Source organism: Mchenga conophoros, linkage group LG16, assembly GCF_057382185.1.
Source record: "Mchenga conophoros isolate Kocher_MC1m ecotype Shallow Benthic linkage group LG16, M_conophoros_male_GT1.1, whole genome shotgun sequence".
NCBI classification, from domain to species: Eukaryota; Metazoa; Chordata; class Actinopteri; order Cichliformes; family Cichlidae; genus Mchenga; species Mchenga conophoros.
Window position 1 is genome coordinate 29898431 of NC_140541.1, and position 18387 is coordinate 29916817.

At 40.8% G+C, this 18387-nt stretch overlaps 2 protein-coding genes across 16 annotated transcripts in view; one reads left to right on the forward strand and one right to left on the reverse strand.

The window, feature by feature from the left end:
• Positions 1-16995, reverse strand: part of LOC146557059 (CD276 antigen homolog) — a 35671-nt gene extending 18676 nt beyond the window's left edge. The window contains exon 1 of the mRNA XM_085249867.1: positions 16867-16995. Within this exon, the coding sequence (XP_085105993.1) occupies positions 16867-16916 (50 nt within the window). The 5' untranslated portion in view covers positions 16917-16995. The remainder of the gene's footprint in view (positions 1-16866) is intronic.
• Positions 1-18387, forward strand: part of clasp1a (cytoplasmic linker associated protein 1a) — a 98094-nt gene that overhangs the window by 1825 nt on the left and 77882 nt on the right. For all 15 annotated transcript variants that reach the window (XM_085249842.1, XM_085249843.1, XM_085249844.1 and 12 more), the window contains exon 2: positions 1893-2568. In XM_085249842.1, the coding sequence (XP_085105968.1) occupies positions 2371-2568 (198 nt within the window). In that variant the 5' untranslated portion in view covers positions 1893-2370. The remainder of the gene's footprint in view (positions 1-1892; positions 2569-18387) is intronic.

Sequence of the window (18387 nt, forward strand, 5' to 3'; positions counted from 1 at the left end):
ATAGCCATGTGACCAGAGCGATGAGTAACGGTGTCCTTCGCTGGCAGTGAGGTCGCTAACCTGCAGGAAAAGAGGGGCTTTTGTGTCAGCTTATCACTTCCCAGTGTGGTCAAATTGAGTGCTCACAGCAGGCCGGGATGACCCTCAGGTCAACTGATCATCTGTAACTGCCTGCAGCACACAGGCAGAGGTGAGAGTTTGGAAATGATGGCGTTCCAGTATCTTTTTTTTTAATCCATGCTTTGTGGAAAAAACAGACCATGGACTCAAACTGACAGGCCAATTTTAGCTGGTAGTGCTGAGCTGCACACACACGTACATATGCTTACACACAGCCTGATTGTCTCATCCTGTCATTTGTTTTAGCTATTTTATCTTCACTTTAAAAGCTGTGAAACAGGCAGATAACCTGCTCTGTGTCCCCACACTGTTTACCGCTGGTCCAATAAACAGAAAGTACTCAACATATTTACGGCACCGTGACGGTCATAGTCCAGCGAGTCTGGCTCGTATCTCTATTCTTGAGGACATGCAGGTTAAATTTTCACCTGATAGAGGCTATGCAGGAATTCCTTCAAGTTTTATAAAGAGGAGGAGTGGTGTGATAGAGCCGATTGGGAGTGTAGCTCCTGTGTTTGTGTTTTAATGATGGGGGCAGATGTGTGGTTGAGAGCAGATTAGTGTAAGGTACACGCAGGTGACTGATTCAAAATAATATATATATATATATATATATCAATTTATGAATAAATATGTTAAAAGCATTATTGCTTAATTTTTTTACCTCCACGCGTGTATGGAGGATTAAAAACACTACAGAGGATGTAATGCACTTTTCTCCTGCGTATCTAAGGCCTCACTAAATCGGCTCCAAGCGGTTCAAAATCCTGCAGCAAGGCTTTTAACCCACAGCAATAAATTTTCCCATATCACTCCTATACTAAAATCCCTGCATTGGCTTCCGGTTGAGTATAGATATAAGTTTAAAATCCTCACCTTTACGTTTATGTCTCTACAAGGTGAGGCCCCCATCTATATCTCGGAGCTTCTCCAGCCCTATTCTCCAAAGCGGACTCTTAGATCCACTGATAGCGGTCGTCTATCTATTCCACGGACTCGTCTGAAAACAAAGGGGGATCATGCTTTTCAAACCCTGGCTCCAATACTGTGGAACGGTTTACCCTCCTCACTACGCACCATCGACACGGTGGCCTCTTTTAAAAAACAGCTTAAAACTCATCTGTTTAGACAGGCATTTGGGTAATGTTAATGCGTAATATGTTGTTTTATTTTATATTTATATTGTACTATTGCTTGTTTGATATGCTTTTATACTTCCTTTATGTTGCTATATTGTTTGTTTGACATGTCTTCTTGTGAAGCACTTTGTAACAGCGTTTTTGTCTTAAAAAGTGCTATATAAATAAATTTTACTTACTTACTTACATTTGAAGTAAAAATACTGTTTGGCATTCACTGGGAAGTATTTGGTTGTTACCACCCGGCCTTTGAGGCATAGCATAAAATGGAGGGTGACAACAAAATAAATGTCCCTGTAAAGCCAAGTTAGGAGTATATTCATGGCAGAGAAATACTGCTGGCTGCATGAAGCCGGAACTGTTACTTTGAAACCAGCTAAGCCCCAAGATATGATCCTTCACGTGGGAATCCATCCACTGGCTGTTAGAGGCAGCAAGCTACAAGGGGAAGGTCATTATCTTAATAATCTGGTCTTATTTTGGAAAAGCTAAACATTGTGTGCTTACAGTGTTTTGTTTTTTTGCAGTGGGAGATGTTTCTTTTTTTGTTGTTGGACAAATATGTAAATAAATATGTGATCAATAATGGCCTGAAATAACCTTCCTTCGTTCTGTGTTTCCTTGCTCTTGCAGGGCAGCCCCGTTCAGTTTTGGGGACAGGTCATGGAGCTCTAAGCTAGCACTCTCCATCCATCTCCATCTGCTGCCAGAAGCGCCTTTTCCAGCCTGCTGCTGTGGTTTGGCTCTGACTCCTCTAAGAGAAGAAGAGGGAGGAGTAAACTTCCCCCAGCTGCTGTGCAGACACACACATGCTGCATTGCTGCCATTCCCCAAGCCCTACTCCATCTATCCCGGGGGCACAGCCATTAGCTTGCTAGCAGGCTAGCACTTGGCACAGAAAGGCGGCCTGTCCCGAGGGACCAAACACAAGCAGACTGTACTGTGGCCTCCTCCTTTTGTCCTCACTTTTCAGGTCATACCCACCAAGTGGAACTCCTTTTGTCCAGCTGTCACTCCCACTGCTCTGAGCAGTGGAGGATTGCTAGCGATCAGTCAATCAAACAGCCGGGCAGACTGAGGAAGCCAGAGGGCGTGTTTACCAGACAGCAGAATGATGGAGCCTAGCATGGAAAACTGTCTGGCCCTGGTCCTGCAGAAGGACATGGGCCGAAGGCTGCAGGTTGGCCAGGAGATCATTGATTACATTCTGGACAAGGAAAAGTCCCATGACTTGGAGCAGGACCAGACAGCGCTGGACAAGATGGTCGATGGCATCGCCAGCTCCTGGGTCAACTCCAGCAACTTCAAGGTAAACTAGACTGATGTTTCAGGATGTGTCTGATGTGTCTTCCAGACACCCCTCAGAGGATCAAGTAGCTTTGTAATTCCTCACAGGTAGCGTGGTTTATTGGTGTAGTAGTGGTTAGTGTTACGGCCCTAGCAAGAAGCCTGTCTGCTTGTTCTTCATGCATGTCTGTAGATTTTCTTGCTGGGTTTCCTGCTTCTGTCTGAAGATACTTATGTGTAGATAATGGGAGATTCTCAGTTGGCTGTAGGTGTGGATATAAGTGCAAGAGGTCTTCCTTTTTTCTTTTTTAGCCCAAGATGGAAAATCTGTGAAGAGTGTGGATAGATGGATGGAATGAATTAATTCCCATTCGTTTTTTGTTTCAAGACCTTTTCACACTTAAAAGTCCAACCAGAATATAGGGTAATATATTTGTTTTTAATTCCTCTAAATCATTCTCATCTTTGTTGTTTATTTCACTTTAAATAGGAGCAGAAATTCTAAAAATGAGCTCCATGTTTTATTCAGTAAGTCATGAAACCAAGAAGAGAGACCATGATCTCTCCAGCCAAGTGTTTACTGAGCTCAGAGATCAGGTGTGCTGAAGATGAGAAGTTTTCTCATATATTTCAATACAATAAGAATTTTATCTTCATTTTCACCCCCTGCTGGTCATTAGAAAGAGAGAAGATTTGGTTTAGCAGAAGCTACATCCCTCTTTAATAAGCAGTCTGTGGGATTAAAGTGAAAAGTGTGAGGACCTGTGAACGTGCCTGCAGACAGACGTTTATCACAGCACTCATGTTTCTCTGCAAAAGAGCTTTTTTCCCCACAATTAACAGCCCATTTTCCACCCACTCAAACGCTCCTCCTAGAGCCTGTTGTGTTTAACAGCGTGCTCAAGGTGTTTTTATTAGGAAATGTCTGCCATAGCTCACAATCAAAGCTGCTCATGTTTGAGATGAAGCAACTTTATGGTTTTATGTAAAAGCTGAGTCATGTAGGTCCGAATGATAACAGTTTACCTTCCATGAATAACAGATTCCAATCAAAACTATTCCTTTTGTGTAGGAGGTGCACTTCCTTGTTATTGTGAACTCATAGAATGAGCTTTTGTAGTTTGTTTGAGCAGGAATTTTCAGTATTCATCACTGCAGCGCTGCAAGGCAAACTGTTCCTCAGACTAGCATTATTGTTTCCCTTGCCCTGTAGTTGGATGGCATTCTTCTCTGATTGATTGGACTTTATTCTGGGAGTTCAATCCAGGGCACAGTTTTATCTGACCTGAAAAGCGATTCCATCAGCAGCTCATTCTGTGCCCAAACACTGATTGCTTTTCTCTGCCGTGGCTGTAAGAAGACATTGTTTACCAAAGCTCGGGTTTCACGTTGCGATATGCTGCTTTGGCTCTCTGCAGGCCTGAAAATGTCAGAGATATGTGCCTGAACAAAGCCAAGCCTGCCCTCGATGCCCTACATACTGCAGCTCTGCGAGGATGGGGAAGGACTTCACTTGTATTGCTTTTTCTGCAGTCTCATTGGTCCAGCGGAGCCTGATGGTGGTTTTTGTGTGCTTCAAATGACCACATCTGGCACTGCGATGGTTGTGCTGGGAGATGTCTGGTGCATGCCTGAGAGAAAGAGTTTGCAGTTTGGGGTTAGGAGTGTTTAATTCGCTGGTTGTAGCTCAGATGGAGGGGCAGATATGAGGAGGCTGCTGCCAAACTACATTTTTTTGTCCTGTCATGGGTCCAATTTCAGTGTTTCTCATTGCATACTCTGTACTTGAGCAAGCTGCACATGTATTGTGTGATTTGTTTTCATTTTGTCATTAACATTTTACTATTATTTGCACTTGGTTCAAGTTGCTTTTATTGAAAGATGTGCTGAAGGGCAAAATAAGACTCGCAAAACCAAAAGTCAGCACAGTAATGGTTTTTATCTCAATTATCTTGTTTTAATAATTACAGACACCCAAAATTATAACTGAAGTTAAAAGCTGGTTAATTGCACAGCCCTGATTGAGTGTCTCACACTGACTTTTGGTCCATGTTGGGCTGCAGCTGGTGATGGTGGTGCTAGTTCTATTCTGGAAATCCTCTGTTAGCTGGAGGATAACTCTATCCAGAGACTGCAGCAGGTGGAGAACCAGGACTACCAGCTGCAGAGCAACATGGAGGAGATGGAGTCTGTTTGAGGGAGGCGGAGCTCTGTTATTTATTGTCACAAAGCATATAGAGTAGATGTGCTGTGGCCACATTCAGAATCTAATTCTGCAGTAAACACTGTGAAACTCCTCAGGAGGCACATAACTTTGCCTGAGAAGTGTATTATGGATAACATTTAGTTGTTGACTTCCAATTTAACTGCACACAGTTCAGGTAGCTGCCTCACATTTAGCAGAGGGAAATGGTTTTCTTGTGTTAATCAGCCACGTTAACTGCTGATACATCATATCCCCTGCAGGGGAATAGAAGCTGTATATTAACTTCAAAGTGAAGTGTCATTCAGCTACATCCTCTCTGCTAATCGCCTGTCCCGTCTTTGATGATGTCAGCTGGTGGGTTTTCACTTCAGACACAAACAAAAGCCGACGACTTTTCTGTCCAGTCTCGTTTCTATGCATTTGTTTGTGTCTTTGTAAAACTGTGATTTAGTTTCAACTAAAGGCTGAAAGCCTGAAGCATCTTCACCACAAAACACCCACCTGTGTTTGCTTTATGCTGAGGAAGAACTAATAGGAGCTTCTATACGAGGACATAAAGGCAGATCCTGCTCTCAGAAACTGACAAAACACAAGCTTAGACACATTTCACCAACACTTAAAGCTAAGCTGACTGAAACCCCAGAGCAGGGGAGGCAGGGGAGCCATGTGATGGTGCAGACACAACATAAATGGCTGTATCCGTGGATCATCTAAACCACAAGGGAATTTACTTTGGGGAAAAGGAACAAAGTAAATTTTCTGCTTATTTTTTGTACTTACACAAACTTGAGAAATGGCAAAAATGAGAAAAACGTAAAAAATGTCATTGGTGCCTCACTGCCGGCCTGTAAGACAAAGCTGCACAAGAGCTGATCCTGCAAAAGTGTCTCCTGCACGGTTGAGCAGCATCACAGGTGACACCAGGCTGTCGGAGCGATGACTTCGAGCCTCATCAACCCAGAAACCGTCACTGCCGTCAGCGTCAGTCCCACTCCCACCTCTGCATGGCAGAACGGAGAGCGAGGCACAGCAACGGAGGCATGATGGACGGTTACAAACAGGACACCAGCTCGTCTCCTTGAAGCAGGAAGTGTGAAAAAGGAATGGTGGGTGGAGGCTGTAGCGCAAATCCCATCCTTATTTATGGTTTGTTTTCCCCACAGTTTTATGTTTCTGCTTGTGGCACAAAATCCATCAACAGTAAAAGTGCAGAAAATTCATCCTAATGCACAACCTAGACAGGCGGTGGACTTGAATTCATAAATGACATTAATTTGCCTCTTTTTTTATTATAATTTACTAATTTGGTTTTCATCGGAATTCTATTCAAAAATGATTGCAGTCCCCTGAAAAAATATCTTTGAAGCATGATAGCTGCTTGAAGTTTTCCAAAAATCATGGTTTTTGTTTGTATTTTTGTTTTTGATATTGTTTTTGTTTTGTTTTGCTTTGTTTTTGTTTTTTTAAGAGCCAGGTGCACTTCCTTTATCGCACAAGGCAGTGGAAACGAAAACAAACACACCGTAAATGTGAAAGAAATAAACTGACGTGCTGATTGATCACAGGGGAACTCTGAGGATTAGTCTGAATCTTCAGGTGACTGTGACACAGCCACCACATTAAGCATAAATCTATCCGGAGCATGAGGACAGGCCTCCTTGTGATGTCATATCTCTGCCTCTACGCTTCTGTTGAGATGATTCGGCAGCTGAAACCACAGCTGGAAGGATCCTGTTGACCTGGCACACCCGGACACAAAGAAAAGACACACACACGCACACAAGTAGGATATTTTCTTCAGAAGGTGTCTGTCATCTGCCAGCATGACTGTTCTTGTTTGAAATTGCAAGTGCATGAATCACAAAGTCACTCAAAGAGTCAGAAAGGCCTGATGTTCATGCATCCTGCACATCACAGTCTGTTATATCCAACAAGAATATACTGGATAGGCTGTCAGATAAGATATGATAAATACTGTACAGGCTGAAAGTCCCCCCGTGAGATTAGGATAAGGAGCGCACACTAGTCCTCTGTCTGTGAACTTGTTCGAGTCTTTTGTTTGGTTTGAAAAACAGAGCAGAGTTGCTTTAGAAACAGTTTAATTTTGCTCTAAGAATATTTGTTGAGCCGCCTCGTGCTGTATGCTGTTGGTGACTTTAGCACAGACAGAGAGAGACACTGAACTATAAATCTCTGGGAGAATTCAGCTGCAGCAAAGATGATGGAAAAAGTGAAACTTGCAGGACCAAAAAAGCTGTTTAAAATCTTGTGTTTTGTGCAAATACAGGAAACTTTTAAAGAAGAATTTATTCGATTGCCTGATGATTCTGAGCATGCATCGAGCCGATCGGGATCCCTAGCCTTAAGTTACTTTTTGCTAAATGTGTGCAGTATATTGGAATTAAGGCATTTTGAAACCAGGGAAAACCAGCTTTGACCTTTAATCATAATGTTGATGATCACGCAAGCTGAAAATTCAGCACTTCCTTTGTGTTTCCAGTAATGCATTTTGGTCTTCTGATGATTTACCTGTTTGTCTGAAGAGTCTCTTTCAACACTTTTGCTTTTCAAATTAAGGTGTTTCCAAATAATGATGAGTCATAATAAGAATTCAGGATCAAAATTCAGTCTGAAAATTAAGATTAATTATAACTAAACTGCAAAACTTGAGAGATAAGTTGTTAATGTAAAAATCTGTTCAAAGGACTGTATCAGGCTGTATCACATGCAGAGTCATGTGATTCAGCCTCAACGTGCATCTTATCCTGACAGTTAATCCTGCAGAAGTCATATAAAAGATATTCTTATCTACTTTGTAATTTTGCAAGAAATAACAATTTAACTCTAAATGACCTTTTGTGGATCAGCTTCAGTATCATCAGGGAGCGGATCTTGTTTAATTCCACAACACATTCTGGGAATTGATTAGAAATCTCTGTTATATTCCCGACTAATATCCTGCCCCTCCACACGGAGTGTTTTCCCCTGACCTTGACCTCACAGCTAACCCGCATCTCATGTTTACTGTCTAAACAAAAGATAAGCGCAGAATAAAAGCACACCAAGTGAGTGAAAGCTGACATTTAGTTAAGACGACTATAAAAGACTGTAAAGCTCTTTCTTGAAACAGCTGCCTGGTATCAGAGGCATCCCCACCAAACCTCCATTTATGGCAAATGAATCCATCACCCTCTCCCCCTTCTACCCCTCTCTCTTTCTCTAACTAAATAGTTTCCACATTAGCTGCTAAGTGATCGGGACACTGCCTGTGTTCAGCTGACATCATGAGTAAAAGCCACAGGATCACAGGAAAACCTGATCTGTGGTTTCAAGAGGACACATTCTCTTCTCTTTGGTTGTTATTGTTGTTGTGTTGTTTAAACAGAGTCAAAGCAAATGCATTTTACTTCCTCGTGATCGAATAATGGAGGTAGGATCAAAGCAGCACTGACAGGGAAGATGATTTGATGTATGACGTGTATTGTATTTGCTGCGTCGTGAGAAGAAAGGATTTAATTGTTATTTAAAACAGAAACTTGGAGCTTTGTGTTTTCCGAGGAACAAAAATTATTTAAATCAAAGAAGTGTTCCTCTTAAAATACCTTTTTCTTGTGTCACAAAGTACTTGGCAAATGAAACATTTGAACAAGTTCAAGGAAGAAAGTTCTTTAATAATTACTTTGTGAGAGCGCTGGGCTGGGTGATTAAATAAACTAGAATTTCAGGTATGCGTTTGGCTTCCAGAAAAAAACAAGATAATTTGGATTAAAAACAAATACTCTTTTGCATTTGTTTTGCTGTTCTTTTTCTCCAAAAATCAGATCCCTCCCAAATACTGTGAACACTTACGTTCCTGTGCATGAACTTACTCGATCAATAACACATCTCTATGACATCGTTATTTGTGTTTCTGTTTGAATGACAGCAAAGAGTTCACTCACTCACTTTTTGTACACACACCAACGCACTTTTGGATTCGTGGCTAAATCTCTTTATGGAAAACTGACCAGGATTATTGAGTGTGTTTTCCGGGAAAACTTTCTGACTGAACCGGTTTCAGCTCTGCGGAGAACTTTGGATCCTTCGTTAAATGTTAATCTCAGTTTAATTTGTCAAGATGTGTGCAGAGAGAGCTCAGAGGGGGAAACTGCAACGCAAAAAAGAGACAAAAATGAAGGAAAACAAAACAAAATCCTACATTTCTTAAGTGTGAAAGCAAAGGGCAGGTGTTCCTTTATAAGAGCTTTCTGAAATAGCCTTTTCATATTTTCATTGATGTTTCTCTGTGGTAAACAGACTTTACCACCATTAAGTACTGTTACAGTGTCACGCTGACCCGTCTTAAATTTTGAGGCTTAACCCAATTACGGCCACACCACCACTGCAGCAAACATCACATAAAGGACTAATTCTGTCGTTAATCCCAGACTTAAACCGTGTCCTCAGGAACGCTGAACAGAAGACTGACGGGCAACACAACACAGCTTTTATTAATAAAAAGAATAATAATAATAATAAAGGGACCGCAGTTTGAAAAAGTAAGAAATCAGGTATTTAAACTCAAAAAACATCAGCAGGGTAACTGTGAATAACAAAATGATTCTAATAAATCCATGTACAGAATCCACATAATTGTCCCTTTACCTTGATGAACCCTAATAACCCAAACCAGGAATATTCACCATTAATGCCGTCAGGATTAAGGTTACCATTCAACGGTATTAAAGCTGAACCCAGTGCGGTATCCGCTTAATAAACCCAAATCCTTCAGACTGTGTGGAGTTTGGCTTAGAAGCTCTTCAGGTTTTTGTTTGGACAATTCTGAGTAAAAAGAGTTTATCTTCATATGATTTTTTTTTATTTTTTTTTATGAGATATTTTCCATAAACTACAGAAGGGACAAAACAAAGTGCACCAGTTGAATCACCAGTTGTGATGAATCCTGCTTCCGGGCCCAAAGTACTCTGCATTTAATAAGGCTGTTGTGTTTTTAACATGTTTTAATGCTTTGTATCTTGTTCTATTTAATCTCAACAAGCCGCTAAAAACAGTCAGTGATCCCTGACGGCTTCTCTCGGTTTTAATTACCACCTTCCTGTCCTTTAGTAGATTATAGAGGCTTTTTTTCTGTAAAAGTTTTGGTAATTTTGTAATGTCATGGATGACATGAATTTTTCTAATGATGCTTAAATGTTAAACAGATTAGCTACTGTGAATAAATAGGCTTATTCTAATGGGGTCAGGTGTCAGGCTAGTAGATGGAGGGATGGACCTAATGTTCTGAAGCACTAAGCATCCTTTTCATGTGTTCGTTACTCATCAGTTTAGTTATCATGTCTGCAGTCCTGTTTTTAGCCCTGTGAAACCCGCCTCCCCTCTTATCTAAACGAATCGCAGTGTTGGAGACGTTCCTTTTGTTCACCACTGTACCGTCCCCAGCAGCAGCTGTAAATGCCCTTCTCCTGGTTCCCACCCCTCTGCCAGTAAAACTCTGTCCTGTGGGGGGGAACCCTCTGTAGCCCAGACGTAATCTGCTCTCTTCTTTAATCTGCTCAGCTTGAGGATTTTTTTCCCCCTTTTTCTCTCACATAAGCCAACATTTCCATGTGTGATTCAATCCCCCAGTTTGTGAAAGACAGTCTGATTTCACCCTGCTGCTGTCTTGCTGAATCCTCCCCGATGTAAATTGAATTTGAAATTTTGTCCAGTAAACAATTAGTTGGCAGTTGATGAGCACGACAGTCTGGCAGATAGACATAGAAGAGACTACTGAGTCAGCTCAGCCTGGTTTGGTTTGCCTTTGTCATTATAACATACACAGAGTCTTATCAGCAGCACAGCAGCCTGAGGATTCATCCGTCAGAGTTCGTCACTGCCAGTGTGTTTAAGTTGCTCAGTTGTATTGTTGTTAGGACTGCCACAAACAATTATTTTGATAGTCGACTAGTCCTTCATTTCATTATTTTTGTGATTAGTCGACTAATCAGATCATGCATCCATTGAACGTAAAACATACATCTTATTGCACCAGCATGCATCTCCTCTTATATAACTATCATTAGCACATACCTTTCTTCAAGCTGTAAGCTAACTAAAAATAAAGACAAGATGATAGTTTATTAAACTTTTAATGAAATTTGCAGATTGTCTCAGTGGAGTTTAATAAACTCAGCCGTCTGCTCCTTGCTATCTAAAATACAACAAGACATTGGAGTAAATTCTACCATCTCACACTTCTGTTTAATCAGTTTTCTGTTTGACATTTATTCAGCCAGTTGAAAACTATAACTTAATCTCAGCCAAACTGATTTACTCTGGAACAAATAAAATACTGAAAAAAGCCAAACAAGAAATTTTTTAATTTATCTAAGTGACTACTAGATCATGTTTGTCGGCCGTATTTAGAGCAGTCTACGAATTTGGACAGCCTTCGCTGCGTCGCTGTAACGTAATCGGCCTACAAGTGCGGCCTCCGAAGGCCCATGAATTTGGACACAGCTGGAGACTGCTTCTTCTTCTTTGGCATTTAATAGCAGCTGGCATCCTTGTAGATGCATTGCTGCCATCTTCTGTTTCACTCCGTTATTACACTCTTTTCAGGATCTTACAAAGCCTCAACTGACTCGTTGACTATTAAATTAATCGTCGACGATTTTGATGGTCAATGTAATCGTGACTAGTCGACTAATCGTGGCAGCTCTAATTGCTGTGAGTAGTTTAAAAAGGTGCTTTGTATGACCTAAAGTTTGCTGAAGCTGTTTTCACATACGCTCTGCATTTCTGAGCTTTTCTAACCTGATAGAAGCAAACACTGTTCAACAGATTAATTCAGATCAGTCGGTCTCCTGAGTAAAGAAACCGTGTGGCTTTAGATGTAAACGACATCCAGGCGGCTGCCTCGCCTAAAGCACACCCGAGTATTTGCAGTACTGAGAACACATCGCTCTCACTAATTTTAGCTGGGGAAAAAATTAGCTGAAACCCAAAAAGTTTTTCATATCAGGCTGTAAACATGTTCACTTTTGCTGTTTTCAGATATTTTAACATGGAAGTCTATGGAACTGATTCAGCAGAAGCTTGAGCCTCATGAGGACATTAGAGGAACTGCACCTTTTTGCGCTACAGCTTCATTTTATGACCTCGGGGGTTGCTGGTCATTTCCATCACTCTCAGCTTTCTTTAACTATTTTAAACTTCTTTGACATCAGGACTCTTTTTGTTCCCACTATTACTCCGGTTCTTCCACCACCCAACTAAAAAAAAAAAAAAGCCATCAACCATGGCTACTAGTTGAGCCTTTATTCTCCCAGAGGTTTAAACCCAGTTACTGACATTACTGCTCAGTACCAACAGTGACTACAAAAACTTGCACAATGTATTGCTAAAAAAGTTAAGAGAACAATAAAATAATCTTTAAAAAATGAAACTAAATGTGTGCTGGGTAGTTTGTTCATTGGCTAATCAAACCAGTGTAGATCAACAAAGAGTCTGATGGTAGGGCTGCACGATTAATTGTTAGAAAATCGCGATCTCGATTCATACTTATGTGCGATTTCATTTCCAAATGACAACGATTTAAAAAAACAAAACAAAAGACGACGACGATTGTACCGCATTTTGATCCGGGACGTAATCTGCATGAAAACAAGCGCTCACTCTTCCTGCTCAACAAATGACAAGGGCGGAGCCTTATACCACGTGATACAGAAGCTGTGCCGTGTGATGCTAAAATTAGCAGGGAAAAAACAACGGAGAACACGTCAGGGATGACGAGAAAGTGACAGGAGAAAATCCGTCCCGGTCAACCACCCAAACATCAATAACGGGAACCTTATACAGCGCTTCCCTATACACGTCGAACTTCTGCAGGCACAAAGAAATTACGGAGGCTATCACTTATCACCTGACCAAAGATATGGCTCCCATCAACACTGTGCAAAACGAGGGATTCAGGAAAACGATCAACACCCTAGACAAACGCTACACAGTGTCGTCCCGCAACTATTTTTCTATTGTTGCACTACCTGCTCTATACACGCAGTGTCGAGCAACGGTGGAGACGGCATTTCAAGCAGTACAACATTTTGCGGAAACCACAAAATTTGAGACATTTGTTGTTTTTATGTTTAGTTATTGTTTTTATGTTCAGTCTCAACTGTTACGAAGTTGATGTGCAGTAAATAAGTGCAATAAATATTTATATTGGAAAAGAGAATCGTGATCTCAATTCTAAGCCAAAAAATCATGATTCTCATTTTATGCAAAATCGTGCAGCCCTATCTGATGGTGACATCTGAGAGAGAGAAGGCTCAGCAAAATTACATAAAGCGAGGAAGTAAACCACTTAAAGGTTGATGAGAGCCTTCAGGCACTGATCAGCTGAACGTCAATGAGTTTGTTTCAGCTGAAACACTGACATATTCAAAGTGATTCTTTATGTTCCTGAAACTGGAATAAACCTGGTTTCATACGTCTGACTTACAGTCTGGTTTTTAATGATCTTTGTATATTTTCAAACGTACACGTGAAGCAGATTTATAGTAGAAGCCGGAGAGAAAAAACATGTCTGACAGAGATTCAAAGAAGAAATGAATAAGAAATATGTTCCCATTTGTTTATGTGGCTTCATAAACAAATGGGAAGATTTCAAATCATTTTCAGTGGAAGCCAGTTTAGCTCTTTGGTCTTCCTCCCAACAAAAACACATTCACGTAACAGCGCGCCAAATCTACCCTGTCCTAGAGTTATAATGCTGTCAGAACTATTTTTGTATTTTACTAAGAATTAATCAATCAATCAATCTTAGTTCTTGATTGCTAAAATAATCAATAGCAGCAGCCCTAATTGGATTGTGGGGTAGGAACTGTATTAGAGTTTCTGAAATGGGACTAACAGAAGAAGTTTGAGAACCGCTGCCTTAAACACAAACTCGGGTAGCAGCTGAATGCAGCTCTTTTCCACTAGTACCTACTCGGGTCAGCTCGGCACTAGGGCTGCCACAAACGATTATTTTGATAGTCGACTAGTCACTGATTATTTTTGCGATTAGTCGACTAATCAGATCATGAACGTAAAACGTACAGCTTATTGCACCAGCATGCATCTGGTCTTATATAACTATCATTAGCTTACAGCTTTAAGTGTTTAAGGTATGTGCTAAGTAAAAATAAAGACAAAATGATAGTTTAGATTGTTTCGGTGAAGTTTAATAAAAACCTTTCTATCTAAAATATAACGGGACACCGGAGTATATTCTCGAGCATCTCACACTTCTGGTAATCAGTTGTCTGCTTGACATTTATTCAGCTGTGTAAAAACTATAACTTTAATCTCAGCCAAACCGATTTACTCAGAAACAAATAAAATACTGAAAAAAAGCCAAACAGTAACATTTTTAAGTTATCTAAGTGACTTATATATCATGTTTAACCTGAGTAGCGAAAGACGGCGGTGGGTTTGAAAACGATTTGCCAGGAGTCCGGTGTTTTCACCGGGTCTAGTGAGCCTTGAACCTAGCTATCGAGCTAGTGGGTAACAGCTTTTGAAAATATGTGTTGTGTTGATAAACTGAGCAGCTATTTGAAGTTTACACAGCTACATTCCTGCCTGAAAATATGTTAAACGTTTATTTTGTGATCCAGAAAGAATAATAAGAGTAACATTAAAACTAACTAGCTGCTGCCATTGCTGGAAACTGAGCAGGGCTGCGCTATGAATTCTGGGACACAGTCTTCTTCTTCGGGGTTTGGCATCCTTGTACATGCAGTGCTGCCATCTTCTGTTTCAGTCCGTTATTACACTCTTAAATCCTAGTACTTATTCCTGCGTCTTTTGGGATCTTACAAAGCTTCAAACGATGCGTCGACTATTAAATTAGTCATCGACGATTTTGATAGTCGATGTAATCGTGACTAGTCGACTAATCGTGGCAGCCCTACTCGGCACAGCACGCCTCAACTCGTTTTCTACCAGGTACCAGTTACCTTTTTCTAGTACCTACTTTGCAGCTGTTCCAAACGATCTGAGGTGATCTGAGCCACCAACTGGTGTCACTCATCACTCGATGAGTCATGAAAGTGCCATTTTTGAAAGCCAGCAATGGGGAAACTGGCTACACAAAAGACAGCACAGTGGCCACGAGTCTGACAAATAGCCATACACAGCAGCAGGTATACCATCGTCTCAAGTCCTCCTTTGTTGTGACATTTGCGTCGCATGCAAATGATTTTGGCTGTGTTTGGCTGTGTTGCTATAACGACTCCATGTGCCCAAGTGGTACTTAATTGAAATGGTAAAAAACCAAAACCAAGTTGAGCCAAGTAGGTACTAGAGGAAAAGGCTTATTATCTGACTACAGCTCTGAACCTGAACTGTGGTCAACTGTGGCTTGAGTAGCAACATTCAGGCCCTTAAGGCTGCCTCCTCCCACGCTCCACCTTCACATGTTATTTCATAAAGCGGCCAGCGGGTGTGGACTGTGATGTTGTGCCTGCAGTTTGCTGTCCATTGTAACGTTGTGACTCTAGTGTTGCAGTGCAGCACGTGGCAGAAAATATCTCAGCCTCTGCTTCAGGACTTGCATCATGATCAGTGCAGCAGTCAGTCAGAGGAGACGCCCTTCAGTAAGGTGAAAGTCAGCTCTTTGATCTGTGTATTACCTGCTAGACTGGGCTGAAGTATTTGGAAGTGGAACAACATACCAGAGCTTGATCTGTGAGTTTGAAAGTTCATCAGGCAAAGCATCACCTTAAAGAAAACTTGAGCAGCACAGATCTGCTGTACAGTCCTGAGTCGTCTCAACGCAGCGTCTGATTGCCCAACAGCATTTTCAGAGGGTGTTTCTGAGTTCTTCATGCACTGAAACATTTTTGGAACCAGCATAAAAAAGTCTGAATAAATTAACGAACACTGCCTCATTGCCTTTAGTATATGCTAATAAAATGTGCTTCAGTGTAAACTTATCCCCACCAGAGGCTCATTTAGAGTCATAAAACGCTGAACTCTATCACGGAACTCCTTTTTTTGACAATTTTTCCTAACTGAACCCACGAAACCGTAGGTGAGGGCCTGTGTCCACAAAGGTTGATTGATTAGTTAACTCAATTTCGAGGTTAACTTCTACGCTAATGTAACTCACTGTTAATGTTGGGAAGGTGAAGAGGGGTACTGAAACACTGAGAGCATCTGTGGTACTTGGAAAGAATCCAGATATTTGTTGAATTGATGTAAAAGCAGTAATTTGTGCTACATGTAAATACAAAGTTTCGGCTGCTGTGCTGCTTTCAACGGCCTAGTTTTAACAGTGTTTGCTTCCTTCGATCTGCTCGACTCTGTCCAACATCTGTATCTGGTTATCAGTTAGGCCATTTGTTCTGCTGAGTCAGCCTAGCCTAGGAAGGAAGCCACAGACTAATGTGCTTCGTCATGCTGTGATATGGACAGAAAACCCAGAAAAACCTCTACAGCTGAGGGAGAGGAAAGCCAGAGAAATGCTTTTAATGAAATGATGCATCAAATCTTAAATAAAGTCATTGTATGGTCAAGTTATGTCAGCTTGCCACCCTGTTTTTCTGTGTTATGATGACGTTGCACACATTTTACAGGATTGCAGAGCAGGTCAGCTTAATAACAGACTTTTAATGTCACTGAAATTTTTCCCTCAGTGATTAAACAACGTAGGTCATCAAATTTTCACTGTGGATCTTTTCCTACTTTCTCTAGTGTTTAACTGTTTGGACCATACTGTTGTGATGTGAGGACCATAGGGGTGCTTGTAATAATCTTGCTCGATGCTGTCAGACATCAGGAAACGGATGAGGAGGGTTATTTTGAGGGGTTATACACAGCCCAGGCAGTGGCAGACGCCACCTTCTGGCAGGATTTGAGATGTCTGTATAGATCTGGTCCCGCTTTATGATGTCGTCTATGTGCTACTGTTAAGCTAGTCGCTAAAGGTGTTGTTTGCTCGTAGTCTGAATTCTAAGTTAAAACTTTTTTCTCAAATTTTTGGGACCATTTTTTTTCCAACCAAACTTTTAATGCAGCCACTGTTTTTTTGTTTTTTTTTAAAGTTTTTGATGGTATTTTACCTATAGTGCCCTTCTTTGTACCTACCTTCGGCTGGCCTCAGTCCAGAGAGCAGCAGAAATGTAGAGATATACCATGCTAGGTCACGTGAAGATTGAAGCAGTCGAGTTCACCTTCAGGTGAGTGGATCACTCAGATTAGCATTTGTTGCCTCAGGTAATTCCCTGGAAACCTGCATGTACCAAATACACTCGCTTACAGCAAACATTGTTTCTTATTTTTCTTAAATTTCCTGCACAGTGATCTACCTGTCGATGGACTAACGTGGAGAAGCAGCACCATCATCAGCTGCTTTGGCTCCAGAAGAAGAAATGTCGCACTCTGAGAGAACAATAAAGTGGAATACACATAATCAGTTTAACTGAATTATTCATTAGTAACATTTCTCTGCTCTCCTTGTCTCTGAATGCGGTTCAATAATACATGGAGCTATATTTGGGGCTTGGCAGTCCTGTTAAAGTCAATGTCATAGTACTGCCATGGATATAATCTGCATTTACATTAATATAAAAGTACTGCACTGCTGTGAAGGTGATTTGGCTTGTGCTGAATGATTAATATGAACAACACACATCTGCTCTGTTGGATTTCACTGTTGTGCATCTTCTTTATATTCATGTAACAGAATCCATGATGTTCATATGAGTGCTCAGGTGAATGCTCTCACCATCCATAATAAGACTGCTTGTTCATAATGTTGCTAAACACCGTTCTTTAAGACTCTATGAATAATGACCTGAAGATATAAGTATTGATTGTGTTTATCACCAATATTGGTAAATTTCTATGTTACAGCAGCCAAAACTTCTAAGAAAATATCTTCAGTAAAGTAGAATAAATGTGTAACTCATTAAGGTAAAATTCAAAACTACAACTACACGTTAAATGAGCTGAGAAAGTAAAAAGCTAAATAAAATACATACAATAAAGTGGATTCATAAGGTAAAATATTTAATATCTATGTCTTTAGTAGAGCACACAAAAGAAATAAAATCATTATGAATAAGTAACTGCAGCCTGCAAATAAGCACCATAACACTGGAGAACGAAAACAATTACACTTTTTGAAGATTAAAAAAAAAAAAAATGTTGTGTTTAATTTATGGATGTGCCGATCCAAACTTTCAGTTCCAGTGCAAGAGCTCCAATTAATAAACTTTAATGTAGTTCCATCTGATGATTGTATTAAATGTAGACAGATGTGTGCAGATGCTGTTGGCCTGTTGTCCCTCTGTTTCCACAGTGGTTAACTTTGATCAGTCCAAACTGCAGCCCCGTGTTGTTGTGTGCCTGCAGCCCCACGGCGACACACTGAGTCAGCTCTTTGAGTTTGTTCGTCCTGACAGTTCGCTGCCTCTGCTGGTAGAGTGATGTCCTCCTCTGTCCTGCCTGGCAGGTGTCACAGCATTTTATGGATGACACTAACTTTGTGTTAGAGGTTTAAATATTTCATTTCAGGCCCAGAATACACAGCAAAGTGCAACCAAAACTAATCTGTTATTTATCCAGTTTGTAGATTTATTCAGCTATTATGTAAATGTGAAATTA